Here is a 25,555-nt window from a genome sequence, read left to right on the forward strand (position 1 = left end):
TTGTTTCGGGGGTACCGGGTGGCGACCAGCGTGTCCGAAAGGGGTTTCGGAGGCCCCGGCAAGCGTTGGGGGGCCTTATGGGCCAAGGGGAGGGGGTACATCATCCACTAAGGGGCTGATCGCCCCTCCCACCCCATCTCACGTAACCTGGAGAGGTGGGGCGCCTCCCCTAGGGCAGCCACCCCTCCTGGCTTGGGGGGCAAGTTTCCTAGGGGTGGGGGCGCCCAAACCCATCTAGGGTTTCCCCTGTGGCCGCCACCCCTCCCCTAGGGAACCCTAGGGAGCCTCCTCCACCCCCTTCCCCCTATATATAGTGAGGAAGAGAGAGGGCAGCCACACCCTTCCCCTGGCACAGCCCCTTCCCCTCTTCAACACCTCCTCCTCCGTAGCGCTTGGCGAAGCCCTGCCGGAGAACCACGAGCTCCATCACCACCATGTCGTCGTGCTGTCGGAGTTCTCCCTCAACTTCTCCTCTCCCCTTTCTAGATCAAGAAGGAGGAGACGTTCCTGGGCTATACGTGTGTTGAACGCGAAGGCTCCATTTTTGGGCGCTTAGATCGGAATCGATCACGATCTGAATCGCTGCGTGTATGACTCCACCAACGACGTTCTTGTAACGCTTCCGCTTAGCGATCTTCAAGGGTATGAAGATGCACTCCCTCTCTCTCGTTGCTAGTATCTCCTAGATTGATCTTGGTGACACGTAGGATTTTTTTGAATTATTGCTACGTTCCCCAACAATAAGCGGGAGCGTTACGACAACGCGGTTGATGTAGTCGTACATCTTCACGATTGACTGATCCTAGCACCGAAGGTACGACACCTCCGCGATCTGCACACGTTCGGCTCGGTGACATCCCACGAACTCACGATCCAGTAGAGCTTCGAGGGAGAGCTTCTCAGCACGACGGCGTGATGACGATGCTACCGGAACAGGGCTTCACCTAAGTACCGCTACGATATGACGGAGATGGATTATGGTGGAGGGGGCACCACACACGGCTGAAAACAATCAACTTGTGTGTTCTAGGGTGCCCCCTGCCCCCGTATATAAAGGAGCAAGGGGGAGGCCAGCCGACCTTGGGGCGCGCCAAGGAGAGGGGGAGTCCTCCTCCTAGTAGGAATAGGACTCCCCTTTTCCTATTCCAACTAGGAAGTGGAAAGGGGGAAGGAAGGAGAGGGAGAGAGGGAGGAAAGAGGGGGCGCCGCCCCCCTCCTTGTCCAATTCGGACTCCCAAGGGGGGCGGCAAGCCCTAGGACCTCTCCTCTATCTCCCACAAGGCCCATGTTGGCCCATTAGTTCCCCCGGGGGTTCCGATAACCCCTCGACACTCCGATAAATATCCGGTGACCCCCGGAACTCATGCAGTGTCCGAATATAGTCGTCCAATATATCAATCTTTATGTCTCGACCATTTCAAGACTCCTCGTCATGTCCGTGATCACATCCGGGACTTCAAACTATCTTCGGTACATCAAAACACATAAACTCATAATACCGATCGTCACCGAACGTTAAGCGTGCGGACCCTACGGGTTCGAGAACTATGTAGACATGACCGAGACATGTCTTTGGTCAATAACCAATAGCGGAACCTGGATGCTCATATTGGTTCCTACATATTCTACGAAGATCTTTATCGGTCAAACCGCATAACAACATACGTTGTTCCCTTAGTCATCGGTATGTTACTTGTCTGAGATTCGACCGTCGGTATCTCAATACCTAGTTCAATCTCGTTACCAGCAAGTCTCTTTTACTCGTTCCGTAATGCTACATCCCGTAACTAACTCATTAGCTACATTGCTTGCAAGGCTTATAGTGATGTACATTACCGAGAGGGCCCAGAGATACCTCTCTGACAATCGGAGTGACAAATCCTAATCTTGATCTATGCCAACTCAACAAACGCCATCAGAGACACCTGTAGAGCACCTTTATAATCACCCAGTTATGTTCTGACGTTTGGTAGCACACAAAGTGTTCCTCCGGTATTCAGGAGTTGCATGATCTCATAGTCATAGGAACATGTATAAATTATGGAGAAAGCAAGAGGAACAAACTAAACGATCATCGTGCTAAGCTAATCGGATGGGTCAAGTCAATCACATCATTCTCTAATGATGTGATCCCGTTAATCAAATGACAACTCATGTCTATGGTTAGGAAACATAACCATCATTGATTCAACGAGCTAGTCAAGTAGAGGCGAACTAGTGACACTCTGTTTGTCTATGTATTCACATATGTACTAAGTTTCCGGTTAATATAATTCTAGCATGAATAATAAACATTTATCATGATATAAGGAAATATAAATAACAACTTTAATATTGCCTCTAGGGCATATTTCCTTCATCCTCCTCAACCCTTGTTATGAGAATAACCATCGAATCTGGTGGTGGCAGGGGTCGGTGTGGTCGAAATCTACATCATTGAGATCGGGGGCATCAAAGAGGTGAAGGCGGTAGAGCTTGGTTGCATATGGTCCTAGCGTAGCTCCGCGCCATCGAATCCATCAGTGATAGAAGATAGTACAAGAGAAGGGAGGTGGATCTACGTTGCATATGGTGTTGGTGCGTCTCCTCGACATCGAATCCATCAATGGTTGGGTGGTCGCATTTCCTCGCTATCGAATCCGACAGCAACGAGGGTTTACATGGTCGGGTGCAACGCCAACCATTGGGGCAACAAAGAGGTGAACTTGTATGTGCAAATTCGTAGAAGGCCAAGGGATGGTTTGTAGAGTGGGAAAAACGCAAACAAAACATGAGATATAAATTAATGAAAAGTGTAACAGAATCACGGGAGAAATTTAGCGTTAGCAAGATACGTCTTGGTTGCGATTGATATACTATGTCGTTAGTATTAGAAGACGAAGCAGAGACAACTACCACTATTAAAATCTCACAATTCGTTTCGTTGAAAAATAATTTTCTTTTTTGCTGAGATGGTAGATTTGTTGAGGTGGAAACTGCATGTTGATTACTGATGTGGTTAAGCTCCATGTCAAGAGAAATCAGGAAGTGGAGACTCCTATTTAGATATAATAGATAGGATATAGCGAATAACTTGTAATTAAAAATAGTTTTTCATGTTTTTGGAAAAAGCCCGTGTAACTTTTGCGAAGGGGCTCACATTATCAAATATGTTAGTACTTAAATTTAAAAAATAATAATACTTTTTAAAATGTCCATATAATCTTGAAAAGTGTTCATGCATTTTCAAAATATTTGGGTATTTCTTTGAAAATGTTTAATTTCTTTAAAAATTGAAAAATGAAAGGAACAAAAAATTAAAATAAAAAATAAAACATAGTCACAAAAAAGGGGAAAACATAAAAGTTAGGAAACATGGAAGAAATAGAAACCAAAAAGTAAAAAAACTAAGAGGAAAAACACATGGAAAATGCCTGAAAGTCAATGCAAATGCCCCAACACCCCCGGTTGCACTAGGCGAGTGCTTAATTTACATGCCACTAGTAATCATGTAGATTTATCAAAAGAAAACTAGTAACCTTGACAACAATATTGTTTTCAAAATTAATCATATTAATTTATGTTTAATATAAATAATATCATTTTGAAATTACAATTAATGCAATTAACATGTTTCTAAATTATTGATGAGGTGATAGATACATCATGGGAGCAGCGTGAGATGTTAGATATAGATGGCTAGATGGCTCAGATGATATTCATCAAATTCGTGCTTTTATAAGTAGTACTTCCTTCATATCCAAATATAAGATGTTTTTTTGACACTATGAGAGTGTCAAAAAAGTGTTAGATTTTGATACAGAGGAAGTGGTAGATGGTAGATGTACAATGATAACATTTATATTCTAAAAAGGAAATATTAATTTATGTCATTATAAATATTCATACATATAAAGCAATGTTAATCATATTTTTAAAGATATACACATATAGTTATATTTGTGTATTTTTAGAAGTTCAAATATATTTTTAAATGTTCACACTGATGAAATAAAATATCCATCATGTATATAACAACTATTCCTACATAATAGTATAATACCTTATGCTTATCTATTTATTTTTAAAAGTTCATATATTTTAAGAAATATACATACACATCTGAATATTTTTTGGAGGATATAAATATATGTTCATACAACGTGGAAAAATGTTGGCATCCAAAGAGGACTAAAATATAAAAAAGTCTAAGATGATTTGGATATTTCATTATGGAATATATATAGACTTTAATGAGTGAACTAACACACTAAAAGGTCAACATTACGAGATGGGCCTCGGCTTCACGGTCTGAAATAAATTTTCATGTTGGGCCTCCTGATCGCGAAGTGCCGAGAAAGTGTTCGAGAATTATCGAGAGAACCCCACAAACCTGAAGAACACCCGGGCCTCTCCAACCAGGTACTCTGAGCGGTGTGCGTTGTCCCGAAGCTTCAACATCTTTCCCCATCGTTCCACGATCATGGCATGAAATCCCCACCGCTCTATAAAAGGGCGCGGCAAAGTCGCCATCTCCCACCGAACAAGCGAGCAAGATAAGCATTGGCTTCCGAGTTCCAACGATCTCGTAGACACTCTCTCGTTTCAATTCTCGACCGACATTTAATCTTCCAAAGCTCCGTATCTGGTGCAATGGCCGCAGCGAATGCCCCCTTCGCTCTCAGCCGCCTCTCCCCGGCCGCGCGCCTGCCGTTCCGTGCCTGGAGAGCCGCGAGGCCGGCCCCGGTCTGGACCGGGAGAACCCGCCCGCTCTCCGTGGCCTCCGCGGCGCAGGAGAACAGAGACAACTCCGTCGACGTCCAAGTCAGCCAGGCCCAGAACGCTGGAAACCAGCAGGGCAATGCAGTCCAGCGCCGCCCTCGTCGCGCTGGATTTGACATCTCCCCGTTCGGTAAGTCCTCGTTCCTGATGTTCTTTTACACGGAATTTTGTTGCAGGTGTAGGAGAAGCAGAGCATGACGGTTTACTTCAACGAATGCAGGGCTAGTGGACCCGATGTCGCCGATGAGGACGATGCGGCAGATGCTGGACACGATGGACCGGCTGTTCGACGACGCCGTGGGGTTCCCCACGGCGCGGCGCTCGCCGGCGGCGGCGAGCGAGACGCCGCGGATGCCGTGGGACATTATGGAGGACGAGAAGGAGGTGAAGATGCGGTTTGACATGCCTGGGCTGTCGCGGGAGGAGGTGAGGGTGATGGTGGAGGACGACGCGCTGGTCATCCGCGGCGAGCACAAGAAGGAGGCCGGCGAAGGGCAGGGCGAAGGCGGCGACGGGTGGTGGAAGGAGCGCAGCGTGAGCTCCTACGACATGCGACTGGCTCTGCCGGACGAGTGCGACAAGAGCCAGGTGCGCGCCGAGCTCAAGAACGGCGTGCTGCTCGTGTCCGTGCCCAAGAGGGAGACCGAGCGCAAGGTCATCGACGTGCAGGTCCAGTGATGAGTTTGTGCGAGACTCTGTACCCTGCATCTGAGGCTTTGAGATTTCAGCTGTCCGAGGCGTGACCGTGCGAGTGCGTGCTCTTTGTAGACGTAGTGTGCCGTTCTTCTCCGACCCTATCTGCGCGCTCGTTGCGCAGAACATGTCGTGCTGTACGTAAATGTACTTGGCAAATCAATGGAATAAGTGTTCGGCTGCTTGATCAGCTGGATACATTTCGATTAATTACTACTGTATCGAGACATTAGTTCCCTGTTGTGTCATCGTGTGATGTGATGTGTTCTTCTTTCAGAATGCGGAAGAAGCCGATAACTGAATCGAGATGCTATACTATAGGCAGCGCATCCTGACGAATCTGTAAGAGTGCAGTCTACTGGGCATAAAATTTTAAGAATGTGTTAACGGATACAATTCTTTTCTTCACTTTTGTTAGTCATGGACAACGGCTCGGGGTGCAAGGCTACATCAAGCCGCAGCTCTCCTATCAGTGTCAGACGACGTGTCGGATCCGACGGCCGCTGCAGCTCCACCCGTCCCCGTAGCTGCAGCAACGAGCAGATAAACTTGGTTTTCAGGAGTTCTTGAAAATCAACCAACACACACAGATCTGTTGTTTGCCTCAATTGGAAGGACAAATCGCAATCCTAACCTGAGTCGCTGGCGCTCTCTGGAGCGTCGGCGCTGTGGAGCCCGGCGGCGTGCGCCGCTTGCTGCATGTGTGCCGCGTACTGCATCATCTGTGAGTACTGCATGACTGCCGCGGAAGAACTCTGACCTTGGTTGCTGCCTGCTTGCATCTGCTGGAGATAGTATGGTGAGAACCCTTGCTGAGCTCCTTCCGGCCCAGCTGCTGTGTAGTATGTTTGCACTTGTGACTGCTGCTGCTGTTGCTGCTGCACGCTCGTTCCACCTTGCGCGCCATAGTAGCTCTGCGGCACGTATGCAGTAGGTAAAAATATTACTAAAACTTTATTTTCAATTGTTTTTTCAAAAAATGATGTCAGGCTTATAGCCGTGGCAGGGCAAATCAAACATTTTTAATGGCAATTTATATCAGCACGCAATGACAAATTTAGTTTGCAATTTCCTGGCAAAAAAGTTGAATCACAGATTTGTCATACTCGCCAATTAAACTTGTACGAACATAATGGTTCAAAAAACATGCGATTTTGCTGAAACCTAAAAATCTGGTCCACAAATTAAATACTACCTCCGTTTCAGTTTATAAGTCCTATGCGTATATCTAGGTTGTCAATTTTATCACCCTAATATAAACTATATAACACAAAAATTATACGATTTGAAAATAGAGCATCTGAAGTTTATATTGGTATATTTTTTGTAATATATGACTTATATTAAGTTGGTCAAATTAACGATCTAGGGGCACGCACACGCCCTGTAAACTAAGAGAGAGATAGTAACGCGGCTCTAGTACAAATAACACTTCTTTTCATGAAGACAAAAGGTTCCCGTTCACCATGTCTCTATCTTTTTTTATCTATCCATTTTTCCCATCACATCATATTCTACCGTAGGTAGGTCACTCAATCACATTAATTTACTTACCTTTCACAATAATATGGAATTATGTTGTTGATTTCTGCGCAATATTTGATCGCACCTTTCCATGCGCCGATCGATTACGTTAATGTACTTAACATGTGTGACCCAGACTACCAAATTATTAAGCTAAAAAATATTTGGCTCCCGTGGCAATGCACGAGCACGTACCACCATGTCCCTCCGATGATATCTTTCATCCAGCCGGGTTTTTTCTTGCCATGTCATATTTGACTGCACCTTCCCAGCAACTCAGCCACAATAATATTTTTTTTACCAATTCCATCTTAATTTACGAATGAACTTCTCATCAAACTATAAGGTAAATCATGAGCAGAATTTGATTAACATTTATTCACATAATTGAATTAATATGAACAGGTAAATCACGAGCTAACATATTAGAATATTTATATCCAGTAGCAACGCACGGGTTGTCTAGTATAAATAAATAAAAACTATGTGCATGGTAGTTTTCTTTTTGACATCTACTCCTCCATTCCTAAATATAAGTCTTTTTAGAGATTTCAATAAGAAATATATATACGGATGTATATTGACATATTTTAGAGTGTAGATTCACTTATTTTGCTCCGTATATAGTCCGCATTGAAATCTTTAAAAAGACTTATATTTAAAAACGGAGGGAGTAGTAATGAAAGGCCCATTTAGGAATTTTGGTACCAACGTCCTACGAGGTTCCTACAGAAAATATTCCTTTGGTACCAATGTCCTATGTTCCTTTGAAATTTCTATGTAATCGACTATTTACATCTGGATTTATCAAGGTTTTAAAACATGTTTTTCCCGGCATCGCAATGAGGTCCGAGCTATGGCTCTGCCAACTATCGCAGGCTATAGCGAAAGTACAATGTTGTTTTGAAGTAAAAAGTGAAAAATAGGTACCTAACATAGAAACATTGGCCACGCAAGGACTAAGTGAATCCATCGTCTTACCTCACCTCACGTTTCTTCTCTTTCTGTCTATACAATTTATGTATTTTCCTTATAACATCCAAACACCAATTTTAGTTTTCTTAGTGTACACCATTAAAGTAATGAAAATCAAAACTTGTTTTTGAAAAATATTTTAAAAATAGAGTTTTTCCGAAAACATAAAACTATTGAAAAATCCAAGGAGCTTTTGGAAATAGCTAAGGCCATGTTTGGTTCATAAGTCCTAGGAATTTTTTTAGTCCCAACTTATAAGTCTCAAATCCCTAAAAAATCCCTATATGTTTGGTTTCTGGGACTTATAAATCTCTATAAGATCATATTACAACTATAAGTCCCTCCTTAAGAATCTTATTTCATAAGTCCCAAATGCCCACTTTAAGTCCCTATAAGTCCCTCCTGTTTGATTTAGATGAGACTTATAGGGACTTATTTAAGTCCCTGAAAACAAACACCCTGTAAGTGAGGGAATGTCAAAACGGGGGAAAGAATGATTTGTGCAACTTGGGATCTCAAAACGACCGTGTATGATTGCAAACCTCATGCTTCAAGCATCAAATCTTAGAGAAGGATACTAACCATTTGCATTTGATACATGTTTTCGTGAGAATACCCTCCCGTATACCTGCAGAGGCAAAACATCAAGCAGATGAATACACTTCCTGACGAAAATGGCCAATTAACTTCTTTTTGCGAGCAAATGCCAAGCTAATGGCAAGCGAAAGAAAGCAAATTTACCCGTAGTAGTAAGGATAGGCGTAGTGAGCCTGCTGGGGGAAGTAGGAGGCTGCAATCGCGGCAGCGGCAGAGCTCTAGTACGACGAAGACGATGTCGCCGGCGGCGTCGACCTGACCATCCCTGAACAAGATCGCAGTTCGTAGAGGTTTTCAGCGATAATTCGGTAGCTGTGAGTAGAAAAGCTGCTGATGCGAATCGATCGTACCAAACGGCGCCGCGGCGGCCGGATGCGCGCGCTGCGAAGCGCCGAGCGCCGCCAGGTTGCAGTTGGCCCTTCTCCCGTCGATCACCGGCGTCGGGTCCTGCAGCGCCCGCGCCGCGGCCTCGGGGTCCCTGAACGTCACCTGGGAAAGGATCGACACGAGCACCAGAGATGAGCTTGGCGCTCACATTGTGACCGAACGGAATCTATCTGCGGGAACCGAAGCTCACGAATCCGTAGCCCCTGGAGCGGCCGGTGTGCTTGTCGGCGATGACGACGGCCTCCGCGATGTCGCCGAACTGCTCGAAGTAGCGCCGCATGGCGTCGCGCTGCGTCTGCCACGCCAGGCCGCCCACGAACAGCTTCGTGAACGTCGTGTCGCCGTCCATCGGTCGAAGCTGGCTGGCGCAGGTGGTGGCTACCGATCGGCGGGTGCGGCAGTTGTGCGGACGTGCTGGCGAATGGCTCGCTGGATGCCTGAGACCGGGGGAGTATTTTTGTACGGGGGAGAGGCGGCGAGATGGAGCCCACGACGGGGGGCTGAAGCTGGCGATGATGAGCGCGTCGTGCGCGTAGTAATAGTCGTGTAATGGAGGGAGGGATCAGCGAAGGTGGATTTTTTGAGCTTATGCACCCGGGCCGCATTATCTTGGCAGTCCGTTCTTTTTCCTGTACCTCGAGATACGTAGCATTAAGCTCCATTAACCAGCGTCATGACCTGACTCGTACAGTGGGTTGGCAGGCTGGTGGATAGGACTGAATGGATAAGTCCCCTAGGTTCTGAGATATCTTGTTTCTTTCTGTCGCCCGAAGATCGATGAATGCTCACGAGACGGGCTCACTGTCTAAATAAAATCTGGCACTGTTCCCTCTACTTTCCCGTGTCAATGCAAGAAAAAAAACATCCAACTAGCTATCGTAGAAAAATGCATGTGCTTGACATGTGCGAAGCACATCCGGATGTCCCTGGCAAAATATGAGCGTTGGAGCTTCTAGACAACCATATTTGTAAAATCCGGACCCCTATATGTACATAGACACGTCTAGATATACCCGGGGATAATGACTGAGCACACATCCGCGTGGACTTGCGTACCCTAACCATTGTATCCCTGACGTACCGTGCTCGTCTTCGCGTCCATCGTCGTCGTTACCGTGGAGACGTCCGCGTCGACTTGCGTACCCTAACCATTGTATTCATGGCATACGTACTTGTCTCCGGCTACCGTCCCGATGTTTGCGTCGAGTCGTGTATCCTAAGTGTTGTATTCGTGGCATCACGTGCTCGTCTTCGTGTCTGTTGTTGCTACCGTCCAGACATTCGCGTCGAGTCGCGCACCTTAAGTGTTGTATTCATGGTGTCATGCTCGCTTTGACGTCCGTTGTCGCTACCATGCCGACGTCCATGTTGACTCATGTATTCTAACCATTGTATCCATGGCGTCATGCTCGCCTTAACGTCCGTCGTTGCTACCGTGCCGACGTCCATGTCGACTCGTGTATTTTAGCCGTTGTATCCATGGTGTCCCGTGCTCACCTCCGTATATGTGGTCACTACTGTACCTAGTTTGTGAGATTTTGAACATTCGAACGATGCAACAGACGTTTATCTCACGACGTTGAATGATGAAAAATGTATGAACTATGAAGTCCGAACATTTGTGAATGATTTGAGGCACGGCATTAGAGTTGACCGAATGCTTTGACTTGGTCGAACCCGTGCATCGTTCATGTTTTCAGTGTCTGGGCTTACCAAACCATGTATATTATACATGAACTGTGACTTTTCATCATGTACTTCGTTCATGTCCTAAAACATGTGCATAGTACTACATGAGTTATGGTCACCAGGCACTGCCAGCGAACCCTCTTCCAGCCGCGTACCCCAAAAGCGGAGTGAAGTTAAAAACCATGTCACGAACATGTGAAGCTGTGTTGTTGTTGACTTTGTCCATATGCGCATGTCTTTTAGCTGGAGTGCCCAGCTAGACTTCATGCACAGTAGCCTACTGGAACTAGGATGATCACAGACCTGTGGCGGGTAATCGTACTGCCGCAACGCCCGTGACCTGTTTTAGCGGCTGACGACGGCACAGATCCCTGCACGTACGGGCGGCCAAGATAACGTGACCGGGGTGCGTAAGCTTCCCAGAATGATTTCGAGGGATCAGCGCACCCAAACGGTGTTCCTTTTTTGAGGTACAAGATGCGTGGACCATGGTCAAGCCTGGCTGGTTCCACTCTACATACATAGTTACACAAGCGATAGCTACAGATAATTACACCTTGCCACACTTTACATATCTAACATTAGGCAAATTTGATCAAGTTAGATAGGTGTTTGATTCTAGCCACACCTAAAGCAAGAATTTTTTTTATGAGCAGTGAACTCCACATGTCATAGACACAAAAAATGTGGTAAGATTCTTTTAAGCAAGCCAAAGGGTGACTAACAATTTAAGCAACTCAATTAAGGCAAATGTGACAAGTGTGACAAAAATTATATGACAGTATATGACAAAGATAGTCACAATCCAATCAGCTCCATAGTACTTCGGTCTGTAAAGAAATATAAGAACGTTTAGATCGAAACCACAGGAACATAGACCAGGCTGGTCAATCATGCGTTGTGGTTGGGACGTCTGCTCGAGTGCTCGCACGCAAAAGCAAAGGGACCACATACAGCCTGACATAGAATGGGAAAGTACCAATTGCATCGCAGATTTGCTGAAACCTGAAAGCGATGAGACAGGCTGAGCAGTGCAGCTAAGCCAGCGTTTTGACGCCGGACTGTCCAAACAAGAATCGAAGGTTTGTATGGGTATATACGAACGGACCAAACTACAGAAGTAGGGAGAGAGCAAGGATCAGAAGGAGGCTATGCACCTGGAAGGTACGGCGTATGTATCGCGCTATGCACCTGTAAAGGGAGCTACGATAATTAGCATGCTTTCTTCTTTTATTTTTTGCGAATAAAATTAGCATGCCTCCGCTTTTGTGTGCTGGCTGCTCGGTTGGCGCCTTGGAGGCAGGCTTTCGAAAAGACAAGGAGTAGTAGGATACGTGAAGGGCACGCACGCAGATGAATTACGTATGAGTTGGGATGAGACTTTTTTTCGAGAGTACGCCAAAAGCGTATCATATTTTTATAGAAAAAAGAGAAAAGTTGATTACAAGCGACCGTACAAGACGACGAGTCGTCAAGACATGAACTCCGACTCCGTACAGAGAAGACCAAAGCCTACTCTCTCACGAATCTAGCTAAACCCTCAACTCCTAATCCCGCCGACTTCCATAGCTTTGTCTCTTCAAGAATTTTAAGCACTGAGCTAGTGTCCGACCTGATTTGGTCGTTCCTATTAAACACCCTAGCGTTCCTTTGCTTTCAGAGGTGCCACGCGGTAGCAATGACAAAGGAATCGAAAACTCTCTTGATCTTCCCATGAAAGAAGGCACGCGTCCTCTCCTATCATGCCATGAAAGTGTCGTCTTGGTTTGGGATTTGGATGTTGACTTGTAGGGCCTCGAAGCATCCGTGCCTAAATTGTCTCGCATAAACGCATTGGGCTAGGATGTGATCCACCGTGTCCTCCTCCTGCTCGCACGTGTAACAAGACGATGTAGTCTCTTGTAGCCCATGTCTAGCTCTACGATTCGAGGTCCAGAGCCGATATTGAGAGGCCAACCAGGCGAAGATTTTGCATTTGAGAGGCACCCAACTTCTCCAAATTTGGTTGGCGGTGGCGGAGCGGGTTAGGCCTAAGCACAACCTATTGTAGGTGGACTTTGCCGAATAGGTGCCGGACACATCACATGGCCAAGTGAAGGCATCAGGCTCCGTGTCATTCCTGGCCACCGTTGCAATAGCCTGCTGGAGGTGGATGAGCTGCATGTGGGCAGTGAAGGAGAGCTGGTCAGCTATATCATGTACCCAAGCGCCATGGAGAAGAGCCTGTTGGACAGTTCTCTTGTTCTTGATCCGTTTCTCAACCATTGCTGCGATCAGGGGGGGTGATGTCCCTGATTGAGAAGCCATTTATCCACCTATCTGTCCAGAATAGGACCGAAGAACCGTCTCCAACTTTGATGAGTACCATGATATCGAACACTGCTTTGGCTTCCTTGCCGATCACGAGATGCAAGCCTTGCCAGGGCCAGCTGGGGTCCGTTCTTCTGAGCCACTCCCACCGTACACGCAAGGCCAGCCCTTGTAGCTCGAGGTTCTTAATGCCCAAACCACCGAAGCAAGTGGGCCGACATATGATTTGCCAAGCCACCAAACATTGCCCACCATTGACAGCCATTCCCAGCCCAAAAAACCCGCTCTAATTGAGGGAGTCCTGGATTAGGGGGTGTCCGGATGGCCGGACTATACCTTCAGCCGGACTCCTGGACTATGAAAATACAAGATTGAAGACTTCATCCCGTGTCCGGAAGGGACTTTCCTTGGCGTGGAAGGCAAGCTTGGCGATACGGATATGTAGATCTCCTACCATTGTAACCGACTTTGTGTAACCCTAACCCTCTCCGGTGTCTATATAAACCGGAGAGTTTTAGTCCGTAGGACAATATACAGAACAATAATCATACCATAGGCTAGCTTTTAGGGTTTAGCCTCTCCGATCTAGTGGTAGATCTATTCTTGTACTACCCATATCATCAATATTAATCAAGCAGGACGTAGGGTTTTACCTTCATCAAGAGGGCCCGAACCTGGGTAAAACATTGTGTCCCCTGCCTCCTGTTACCATCCGCCTTAGACGCACAGTTCGGGACCCCCTACCCGAGATCCGCCGGTTTTGACACCGACATTGGTGCTTTCATTGAGAGTTCCTTTGTGTCATCGCCGTTAGGCTTGATGGCTCCTACTATCATCGATAGTGATGCGATCTAGGGTGAAACTTGTCTCCCCGGACAGATCTCTGTCTTCGGCGGCTTTGCACTGCGGGCTAATTTGCTTGGCCATCTGGAGCAGATCGAAAGCTACGCCCCTGGCCGTCAGGTCAGGTTTGGAAGTTTAAACTACACGACTGACATCCGTGGGGACTTGATCTTTGATGGAGTCGAGCCACTACCGAGCGCGCCGCACTGTCACGACGGGCATGATCTAGCTCTGCCGCCGAACAGTGCCCTAGAGGCCGCACCCGCATCGACTTCGACCCTTAATTCGGAGCCAACTGCGCCGATCAAGGATGGGTGGTTGGACGCCGCCTCGGGGGCTGCAATCCCAATGACGATCGAGCCGAACACCAGCCCCGCACTCCGCGAGACTCGTGACTCCAAGGAGCCGGACTCCTCCCCGGACTCCTAACCTTCCGCGCCCCTGCCGATCGAATCCGATTGGGCGCCGATCATGGAGTTTGCCGCCGCGAACATCTTTTAGCACTCGCCCTTCGGCGATATTATGAAATCACTAAAGTCTCTTTCTTTGTCAAGAGAGCCCTGCCCGGATCATGGCCAGCAGGATTGGGATGCGAAAGACGAAGAAATTCAACGCCCACCCACCACCCACTTTGTAGCCACTGTCGACGATTTAACCGACATGCTCGACTTCGACTCTGAAAACATCGACGGTATGGACGACGATGCGGGAGGCGAAGAAGAACCACCGCCCACAGGGCGCTGGATGCCCACCTCATCATATGACGTATACATGGTGGACGCACCAAAAGATGACGACGAGGAGCAGAAGGACACACCGAAGGCTTGTTCCCTCGAGAAGCAGTCAAAGCGGCGACGCAAGCGCCGCCCCAAATCCCGCCTTGACAGAAATAACGATCACACAGACCCAGCGCTGGAGCAGGGCGAACCGCTGCCGGACAACGGCAATCCGGATAATCAAACCGAACAAACAAATTCTATCAAGGATAATAGTCTGGACGACATAACGCCGGACAGGCACCCGGAGCAGCAGAATGCCCGTAAAAGGCTTGTTGCCACCGCGAGGAGTCTTAAAATGCAGAAGCAAAGGCTCAAGGCTGCGCAAGACACACTCCAAATCAGATGGAGTAAAATACTCAACACAGCAGCGAGGTACGGCAACAATCGCCCCTCCAAGAGCTACCCAAAGCGGAAGCTGCTACCTGAATTCGATGAGGAGGCCTCAGACCCCCCACAACCAAATATCAAAGCAGCCACCTGGCCGGATAGACGACCCCTCTACCAACACAGAGCGGCATACAACGCCACTCACAATACAACACGCGACCCATGCGAGGGCTCGCACCCAAAGGACGGCGCAACAAGATCCATCTATGGACCACGCAAGCGCGCCCCAGCATACAATGAAACACAACAAACATCCAAACAACGCGGTACACCCAGCTACAGGGGTGCTGCACACCCCCTATGTTTCACCGATGAGGTGCTGGACCACGAATTTCCAGAGGGATTCAAACCCGTAAACATAGAGACATACGACGGAACAACAGACCCTGGGGTCTGGATTAAGGACTACATCCTTCATATCCATATGGCTCGAGGAGATGATCTCCACGCCATCAAGTACTTACCCCTCAAGCTCAAAGGGCCAGCTCGTAACTGGCTTAAAGGCCTCCCCGAAAGCTTCATTGGAATTTGGGAAGAGCTCAAAGACGCCTTTCGGGCAAATTTTCAAGGGACTTATGTCCGACCTCCGGATGCGGACGATTTGAGTCATATAACTCAACAGCCTGGAGAGTCAGCCCGAAAGCTTTGGAACATGTTTCTTACTAAAAAGAACCAGATTGTCGACTGTCCGGACACTGAAGCCTTGACAGCTTTTAAGCATAGCGTCCGTGACGAATGGCTCGCCAGACACCTCGGCCAAAATAAGCCGAGAACGATGGCCGCATTAACAAGCCTCATGACCCGCTTTTGCGCGGGTGAGGACAGCTGGCTAGCCAGATGCAGCACCAGCGACCCCAGTACATCTGAAGTTAGAGATGGAAATGGGAAATCATGGCGCAACAGCAATAACAAACGTCGGAATAAAAAAGACAGCACGAAGGGCACGGCAGTAAACGCCGGATTCAAAAGCTCTCGGCCAGGTCAAAAGCCACCCTCTAAAGGCACCAGGGATGAACTGTCCAGCCTCAACAAAATTCTGGACCAAGTATGTCAGATCCATAGTACCCCTGGTAAACCTGCTAATCATACCCACAGAGAATGTTGGGTCTTCAAGCAGTCCGGCAAGCTCAACGCCTTACACAAGGGGGAGGATACACCAAGTGAAGACGAGGACGAGCCTCCCAAGTAAGACACTGGGGAACAAAAGAAATTTTCACAAGAAGTCAAACAGTAAACATGTTACACGTGATCAAGGGAAAAAACAACGCGGCACTCCCAGGAAAATATACCCAAGTGCCTGTCACCGCGAAGTCCTGCCACTGGTCGTCTCAACCGATCACTTTCGACCATCGCGATTACTCAGCAAGTATCCGAAGCACAGGATGGGCTGCCCTGGTATTAGACCCAGTAATTGGCGGATATCACTTCACATGAGTCTTGATGAATGGTGGCAGCAATCTAAACCTAATATATCAGGATACAATCCGCGGGATGGGGTTAGACCCAACAAAAATTCGCCATAGCAATACTACCTTTAAAGGAGTAACGCCAGGCCCAGGGGCTCGTTGTACGGGCTCGCTCCTACTACAAGTTATATTCGGCTCCCCCGACAACTTCCGTCGCGAGCATTTAACGTTCCACATCGCTCCGTTCTAAAGTGACTATCAAGCACTGCTCGGACGCGAAGCTTTCACTCTCTTTAATGCAATACCACACTACGCCTCCCTCACACTCAAGATGCCTGGTCCACGTGGCATCATTTCAGTGAACGGAAACATCAAGCGATCTCTGCGCGCCGAAGAGAGTGCGGCTGCCTTGGCAGCCGCACACTAAAGGCGCCCGGACCAGCGAAAGCATCCAATAGGTCGTCAAGACCTCAGACACAACTAATCAAGTCCGGCGCCGCTATTTGTCAATACAAGGGTCTCAACGCGCGCAGACAAGTGGCAATTTTTTCTCATCTTGAATTATACATGGTTTCTTTAAAAACTATCTTTTTGCACGACAACTTTTTCACCTAAATTCCTCTCTTTTACAGACGATCATCGTGCTACACCCGTCCAGGAAACGGCACAACGGAGACACAGGCGCAGACGTGCAGCAGGGACCCGCTCCAAGGATTCTTTTTAGATTAAGACCCTGCGTAAACCTTTTTTACTGTCTCTTGTTGATACATATCCACCGTTGAGAAGGATGCTGACGTCTTGGCATGTGGCCACGCCAGAACAATGCACGTACCTGGACACAAGGGGCTTCTTACAAAGACCATTATTTAGGCCCGGTTTATACCACCAAGACCGAATACCTTAGGGAGTGTTCGGCGTCGCGAGTTTGGCCCTATATGCATCAGCTCCGAATCATTTTCTTTGGTCAAATGTTGGGTTTGCCCGGCTCCTGTGTTTTGGTGCCTTACGTTCCGCTTTACCGGCTAAGGTAGCACCAGGAGAACTACTGCGATTGTGCCCTGGTTCATCCGGACGAGCACCTCAGTAGAGAAAGCCGAAAACTGACTGTCATGATATAGCGTGAGACTAGTCAACCACTCGATGACCTGTTAGAATGTTAGAATTCCTCCGCCTTAACGAAGGGCCGTTTTCCGGCCAGGCATGTACGCACCCCGAGATCGAGAGAGTGCGGAGCCACCAGGGGCTATCTAGTAGCCCCACTGTCAAACTCCTATGGCTAAGTGAAAGTGCTAAAGCATTATAGTCCGGTTGCCTCGCTCGCTCCGCTATCATCTCCTTAATAGGACCAAGACGTTGGGTTAAGTGTGAACACGTGTTTTTTGTGAGCACCTCCGCATTATATGCGTGGGGGTTGAAGCCGACGGGTGCAATCTTTCAGGTTATACACATGTATACATAAACGGCCGCCCAGGAGGCATCATATTACTTTCAGGCCAAAGTATAAAAATAGCCTTATAAAAATTTATAAAAGCATTTCTCTTACAATAAGATTACATATCACTCAAACATAATATTTTTTGAGCACTGGATCTCTATCAAACGAGCACCCTCAAGAACTTCTTCAAAGTAGTGCTCAGCAGCCATCCGACCTATGGCCGAATCCCGCACTGCAACAGTGGTAGCATCCATCTCCGCCCAGTATGCTTTAACACGGGCAAAGGCCATCCGTGAGCCCTCTATGCATGCGACCTCTTCATCGCATTAATGCGCGGCACCACGTCAAGGAACTGCTGCACCAAGCTGAAATAGCTGTTCGGTTTTGGCCTTTCCGGCCATAGCTGATACACAACAGACCTCATGGCTAGTCCGGACAACCTATTCGGTTCGGCCCATTCGGCTAATTGGTTAGTCAATAAAAGCGGACACTCGGGAGAATGGAATTGTGTCCAAAACAGCTGATCCACTTCACGGCCCGTCTGACCCTGGAAGTACTTGGCCGCATCGGCAGCGCTCGCCGCCAAATCCATATACACATCCTCCGAACTCCACAGCCGATCCAGAGGGGCATACCATGGATCTCCGAACTTCCTCCGCAACACAAAGGATTTCCCAGCTACAATATCCCGGCTTCCCGCAGCTCCTCCTTCTTCGCCCTCATAGCAGAGCAGATGTCTTTTCTCGTCGCAGCAGCCTTCTCAAGGTCCGATGCCTTCGCTAGGTTTTCCTTTTCAAGAACCCGACAACGGTCGGCGGCGGCTTGTAATTCTATGGCCATCCTGGCCATCTTATCTCGGCTCTCGCCATGCGCAGCCTTCTCGGTTTTCAACTCTTCGACCGCCTTCAAAGCAGCCGCATTACCAAACCTCGCTTGTTCCTTGGCTCGGGCAAGTTCTGCCCGCAAGGCTTCAATAGTGGCAGCTCCATCTGCAGTCACAACATATTAAAGATACTGGTATCATACTGCTCTTACTATGTGGCGTTTACCAGATAATGACACTTACCCTGTGCCTCGTCAAGCCTTTTGTTAACAAGCTCGATGTCGGCATCTGCCGCATCCAACTGCCGTTTTAAATGGGCAAACTCGCTAGTCTGGCTAGCCACCGGAGCTTCCATCACCTGCACATAGAGGCAGTATGGTTATTACCTGGGAATATGATCCTCTGTTCGTCGTCGTTTCCGACGACAACCAGAGTCTCAGGGGCTACTATCTACACAGGGCACACCTAGCATGTGCAGGACTATCATACATTATTTTACGTATCTCAAAGCCTGCCAGTAGACTCATAAAAGCTTCATGCAATCCGCTTTCGGCGGACGAGATTCTCTCCATCACCATATTCATCAGCATCCGGTGTTCATCTGAGATGGCCGCTCGCCCCACCAACTCCCTCAGAACATCCGATCGCACACCAGACGGTGTCGGACTCTTTTGTCTGCTCTCTTCGGGAGCTGGACACTGGGAGCTTCGGGGGTCAATGGGATTATCTTCTGGCCTTACTGGACTCGGAGAGGCCCTCCGTGACGACACTTCGGGGTCGCCCGCTTCCGAAGCGGAGGAGTCAGGAGGAGGCGTTTCGCTCTCCATCATCTCTGGAAGAAGATCCCCCGAAGACGAGCTCATTTGAGAGGGGCTAAGGCCCAAACTGCAAAGATATATGTGGTGGTTATTTTCTCAGAAGAAAAAGATGGCATACCTGTACTATTAAAGTATTTCGGGTCACTTACGACTCGCTGGAGAATTGATCCCCCCGCAGACTTTGTGCGGCAAAAGCACCCCCCAAGGTAGGACCCTCTGTGGGAGACTTCTTCTCCCATTTGGAAGCTTCGGCTTCCGAATCCCCGGGCGTAGTCCTTTTCCTCCTCCGGTCGTCTTCCTTCATGGAGACGCTCGCTCACTCGGTTAGAATGGGCAGCGTTGGGGGCCCGCGTCCGCCCGTATTGTCCTCCCCAGTATCTTCCTTCAAGGGCTCCGGGCACGGTGCGACCTGGAGCATCTTTTCCAATACCGGATTGTCCAAACCCTCAGGGAGGGGGGCCGAACACCGAATCAACTTCGCCTTTGTTAGCCAGTCCTGGTCAAAAAGCGAACTCTCAGAAATAACTTCGTAACAAATGAGAGATAGTATGTTCGGCCGGAAGATTTCTTACCTGTTTGGCGGCGCGGTTACTGCTCAGGCCCACGTCCTCGGTGATTTCCGGACACTCTACCTGAGGTCCGAAGAATGACTTGTACATCTCCTTGTGCGTCAGGCCGAGGAAATTTTGAATGACACGCGGTCCCTCGGGATTGAACTCCCACAAGCGAAGGGGCCGGCGTTTGCAGGGCTGGACTTGACGAACCAGCATAACTTGTATTACCGCAACCAAACAAAAATCTCCATTGAAGAGATCTCGAATGCGGCTTTGTAGTATAGGCACGTTCTTGGTTGGACCCCAGCTCAGACCTCTGCTGATCCATGACATCAGTTGTGGTGGAGGGCCCGAGCGGAAAACAGGGGCGGCCGCCCACTTGGCACTTCTAGGAGCCATGATGTAGAACCACTCCTGTTGCCACAATTCAGACACCTCTGGAATGGAACCTTTGGGCCATGGAGCTCCCATCATCTTGCATATTGAGGCACCTCCGCACGCTGCATGTTGCCCCTCGATCATCTTCGGCTTTACTTCAAAGGTCTTGAGCCACAGGCCAAAGTGAGGGGTAACCCGGAGGAAGGCCTCACACACGACAATAAATGTCGTGATATGAAGAAAGGAGTCCGGAGCTAGATCATGGAAATCTAGCCCGTAATAAAACATCAAACCCGTGACGAAAGGATCCAGAGCAAGGCCTAGACCTCGGAGGAAGTGGGAGACGAACACGACGTTCTCGTTGGGTTCGGGGGAGGGGACGGCCTGCCCTCGGGCAGGCAGCCGATGCGAAACCTCGGCGGTCAGATATCTGGCCTCCCTCAACTTTTTGATGTCTTCTTCCATGACGGAGGAAGGCACCCATCGGCCTTGAAGGCTAGATCCGGACATGATTGAAGGTTCGGAGCACCTGACCTGAACTTTGGGTGTTTGAGCTTGAGGTGGGGAAAGGATTCGATTGATCGCGGGAGGGAAAAAATAAAAGCCTTGTCCTTTTATAAAGATGGTGAATATCAAGCGTCCTCTCCGTGGCCGTTTGGACTTGCCTATAGTCTAGGAGTCCTAGAAGCGGTTGGGTTACCCACGCCCGTATTGATGAGAATTCCGGAATAAGGGGACACGATCTCTGCTTCGACGAGACGTGCCAAGAAAACCGCCTCGCATGACACGCTGAGGTGGGACAATAAAACGATTCGAATAAAGGCTTGGCCGTGGTGCGATGTCACACTACGGAATACGTCAGCAGATTAGATTTGTGTAAATATTATTCTCTCTATGGCAATATGTGGAAACTTATTTTGCAGAGCCGGACACTATCTTTGTGTTCAAAATCTTCTATGAAGTACTTGGAGGAGGAACCCGCCTTGCAATGCCGAAGACAATCTGCGCGCCGGACTCGTCGTCGTTGAAGCCTGGTTTAGGGGCTACTGAGGGAGTCCTGGATTAGGGGGTGTCCGGATGGCCGGACTATACCTTCAGCCGGACTCCTGGACGATGAAGATACAAGATTGAAGACTTCTTCCCGTGTTCGGAAGGGATTTTCCTTGGCGTGGAAGGCAAGCTTGGCGATACGGATATGTAGATCTCCTACCATTGTAACCGACTTTGTGTAACCCTAACCCTCTCCGGTGTCTATATAAACCGGAGGGTTTTAGTCCGTAGGACAATATACAGAACAACAATCATACCATAGGCTAGCTTCTAGGGTTTAACCTCTCCGATCTCGTGGTAGATCTACTCTTGTACTACCCATATCATCACTATTAATCAAGCAGGACATAGGGTTTTACCTCCATCAAGAGGGCCCGAACCTGGGTAAAACTTCGTGTCCCTTGCCTCATATTACCATCCGGCCTAGACGCACAGTTCAGGACCCCCTACCCAAGATCAGCCGGTTTTGACACCGACACTAATCCACTTGTCCACCTCTTCAAAAACCCATAGTGGCGCGTCCATGACAAGCAAATGATGGATCGGTCTCGCCGAGATCACGCTTTTAACAAGCACAAGCCTGCCGCCTTTGTATCAGTCCTCGTTGCCAAGCCAGGATGAAGTTTTTGACCTGATCGAGCATTGGCTGCCATTGAGCTTTAGATAACTTGTGGATGCCAAGCTGGAGACCAAGATACTTGCAAGGGAACGCACCCAATTGGCAGTTGAAAAACTGTGTACTCTTTCGGCATCACCTGGGAGTCCTTGAATGAGTATTGCTGATGTTTTGCGATAGTTGACTCTCAGCCCAGATGCATGCCCAAAAGCCTGAAGCACCTCTCCGACACAGGCCAAATCCTGCTCCGTGGGTCACACAAAAAGTGCAACATCGTCAGCATATAAGGATAGCCTTTGATTTGCCATTATGCCGTTGAATGAAGATAAAACGCCCGTGCTAGTAGCTCCGCAGATCAGGGCGGATAGAACATCCATGGCTATAACAAAGACGAGTACTGAGCTGGGGTATCCTTGTCTCAGTCCCCGAGCGTGATCAAATCTCTTCCCTTGGTTTCCATTCACAATGACTCTAGTGGATGCAGATTGGAGCAAGATGGCAGTCCAACGCAGGAAATTGATGCCGAAGCCCTTGGCTCTGAGAACTTCGAAAAGGAATGGCCGCGAGATAGTGTCAAACGCATGGGAGATGTCCATTTTGAGAAATACACCGGGTGCCTTTCTTGCATGAATTTCCCTAGCGACCTGCCTGACCAAGAGGAAGTTGTCATGCAAACTTCTTCCCTGAATGAATGCTGATTGGTTCGCGTTAACCAGCTCGGGCATTCTCCTCTTGACTCTGTTAGCCATTATCTTGGAGAAAATCTTCCCAAAGCTCTGGGGCAAGCTAATAGGCCGGTAGTCTCCAATTTCCTCCGCGTCACATCTCTTAGGGATGAGCACCATCAACGCCCTGTTTAGCTTGGCAAAGCCCCTACCGTCGCATACATATAACTTGAGGATGGCAGCCATAATATCATGCTTGATGATTGGCCAAGCTCGCTAATAGAAAGCATCTATAAATCCATCGAGCCCTGGTGCACGGTCCGGATGCAGCTCTTTGATGACATGCCACACTTCCTCCTCGGTGAAGATCACATCGAGCAACTAGAAAAGTGTTGGCAACCCACCACTGCCTCTCAACTTCTCCTCTCTCTGCTACTCTCTTCGTCGGCGAATATGCATACATTTAGCTTTTGTCTAAGTCAAAGTTTTCAAACTTTGACCATCTTCTTAGGAAAAAGTAAAAGCATTTATGGCAGTAAATTAGTACCACTAGATTCGTTTTGAAATGTACTTTGACAATATATTAATCTAATGTCATATATGTTACTATTATTTTTTATAAAATTGGTCAAAATTTTAACTAAATACAAAAAGTAAATGTACACTTATTCGCGGACGGAGTGAGTAGGCGATAGGGCCTCTGCTAAGATCTCCACCACCTCCCGCCGGCAAGGCGGTGGTTCCCCACCCTACTACTTCGGCAGCGGGAGGTGAAAAGTGAAAGTGGATATGCATAGATGCCTTGGCAGATATTGGTAGTTTTTTTGCGGGGTGGATATTGGTAGTTGATAACAAGCAATTTCCCCCACAAAAAAGGCAACGAGCAATTAAGGAACTAATTGAGACAGGCTTGGAGACTTATATCAAAGCCCGGTAGTCTTTGTGCGCAAGTTCTTAAAGCTAGATATTACCCTGAAGGTAAACTAGAGGATACAGTATTTACAGGCAATGCGTCTTTTTCTTGGCAGACTATTAGTTATGGGTTGCTTAAAAAAGGCTTAGTTTGAAGAGTGGGTAATGGGAAGAGCATCACGTATGGGTTATTACATGAGCTTTACGGGGACCCTTTCCTCTAATTCGCTTCACCCCCTGATTTTCAGGTGGGTGGGCCCCCTCCCTCCCTTTAATCCAATGATAATTTGCCAACTTAAACCTGCCCCGTAAAAGCCTGTAAGGGTCCGTCGTTGTAGCATTACTGGAAGAGCATCCGAGTTTGGCGTGATAACTGGATCCCGAGACCATTCTCTTATAAGCCTATTACGATGCGAGGAAGATGTCGTATACATTTTGTTTCCGAGCTACTAGATGTTAATGGCGCATGGAATATGGGGCTGCTCAATGAGCACTTCTTGCCGGCGGATGTGTCGGAGATCATCAAAATACGAGCGTCGCCGAGGGTTGAAGAAGGCACACTGGCTTGGGGACCCGGTAAGTATGGGACTTTTTCTGTCAAAAGCGCTTACTATTTGGCTTTTGAGGAGGCACATAGAGGTTCGGCTACTGGTTCTAGTTCTCGGCCAGCTGGACGTCGGTCATGTTGGAAGTTGATTTGCTCGTGCAATGTACCCCCCGACAGTCCGTACCCATGCATGGAAGGTCGCCACAAATGCATTGCCGACTTGGCAAAATAAGTACAACAGGGGTTTGGAGATTAATGACTCTTGTTCGGTATGTGGTGCTGAACCGGAGGACAACTTCCATCATTTTCTTCGCTGTCCATTGGCACGTGAGTTATGGAAAACTATGTCTGAGGTTTGGATTTTGCCGGAGTTATCTTCTATTCAGAATACGGGAAAGGATTGGCTTTTACATGCATTGGCTCTGCTCCCGGATGTGGAACGTAATATGTTACTAGAAGAACACCCGTGCGTTGCAACGGGGCTACATTAACTTAAAGAGTTTAATATTAATATACTTATACATATCGAGTTACATTGGCGATCTTTTTTTACCATCAAATCCTCACACACACACACTCTCCTCCTCCCTCTTCCTCACTCTCTCTCTCCCCTCTTCCTCTCTCTCTCTCTCTAACACACACACACACATCCATCTCTCCCCCCTCGCCCCTCGCGTCGCCCCCGCGGGCGACACGGGGGAAAACCATAGCCGCCGCCCCTCGAGTCTCCTCCTCCTCTCCCCCTCCTCGCCGCCGTCCATAGCGCCGCCAGGCGAAGCCTGGCCGGCTGCGCAGCGGCGGGGCTTCTCCCCATCCTCTCCGTCTTGGCTGGCGCGGGACAGCGGGATCCAGAGGAACGCCGAGCGAACATGGGGTCCGGCGGCGCGGCGGGCGGGTCTCCCATCGGCGTCGTGCGCGGCGCGGCGGTGGCGACCTGCATGTCGTGAGGTGGTGGCTGTGTTGGCCTGACCGGTGGTCGCGGGTGCCGCCGGATCCAGATCGGATCCATCTGGATCCTTTCTTCGGACTCCGTCGGCCGCCGCGGGGTGGTGATGATCGTCGCTGGCCACGTCGGATCGTTGGATTCGGCGTCTGGAGATCTACAAGGAGTTCTTCTCGATCCTCCTTTCTGGTGGGTTAGCCCCATGGCTCTTTCATCTTCACGGGTTTCGGATCATGGCTTGCCGGATCCGGAGTACACGGAGGTTTGATGGCATAGGATGGGACCGGAGGAAACTTTGGTCGGCGTGTTCGGCCCGACATCGACGACGTAACTTGACGCCGTTACCCTTCCTAGAGGCGAAGCCGAGGTCCCCCCTATCCACCCCCGAACCCCTCCCGGACGAAAGTCCAAAATTCAGCCTGGATTGGGCGGCGACGGCGTCCTGCGCGTCGTATCCTCCATG

The 25,555-nt window shown here is 48.6% G+C and overlaps 1 protein-coding gene and 1 pseudogene across 1 annotated transcript; one reads left to right on the top strand and one right to left on the bottom strand.

The window, feature by feature from the left end:
- Nucleotides 1-4,508: 4,508 nt before the first annotated feature.
- On the top strand, nt 4,509-5,664 carry LOC119285111 (small heat shock protein, chloroplastic-like). The gene is made up of 2 exons (XM_037564325.1): nt 4,509-4,891; nt 4,982-5,664. Exons 1-2 carry the CDS (start codon nt 4,633-4,635, stop codon nt 5,437-5,439), a joined length of 717 nt encoding a protein of 238 aa, XP_037420222.1. The 5' UTR covers nt 4,509-4,632; the 3' UTR covers nt 5,440-5,664.
- Nucleotides 5,665-5,733: 69 nt separating this feature from the next.
- On the bottom strand, nt 5,734-9,418 carry LOC119285109 (annotated as a pseudogene).
- Between the last annotated feature and the right edge of the window lie 16,137 nt (nt 9,419-25,555).

Source organism: Triticum dicoccoides, chromosome 4A (genome assembly GCF_002162155.2).
Source record: "Triticum dicoccoides isolate Atlit2015 ecotype Zavitan chromosome 4A, WEW_v2.0, whole genome shotgun sequence".
NCBI classification, from domain to species: Eukaryota; Viridiplantae; Streptophyta; class Magnoliopsida; order Poales; family Poaceae; genus Triticum; species Triticum dicoccoides.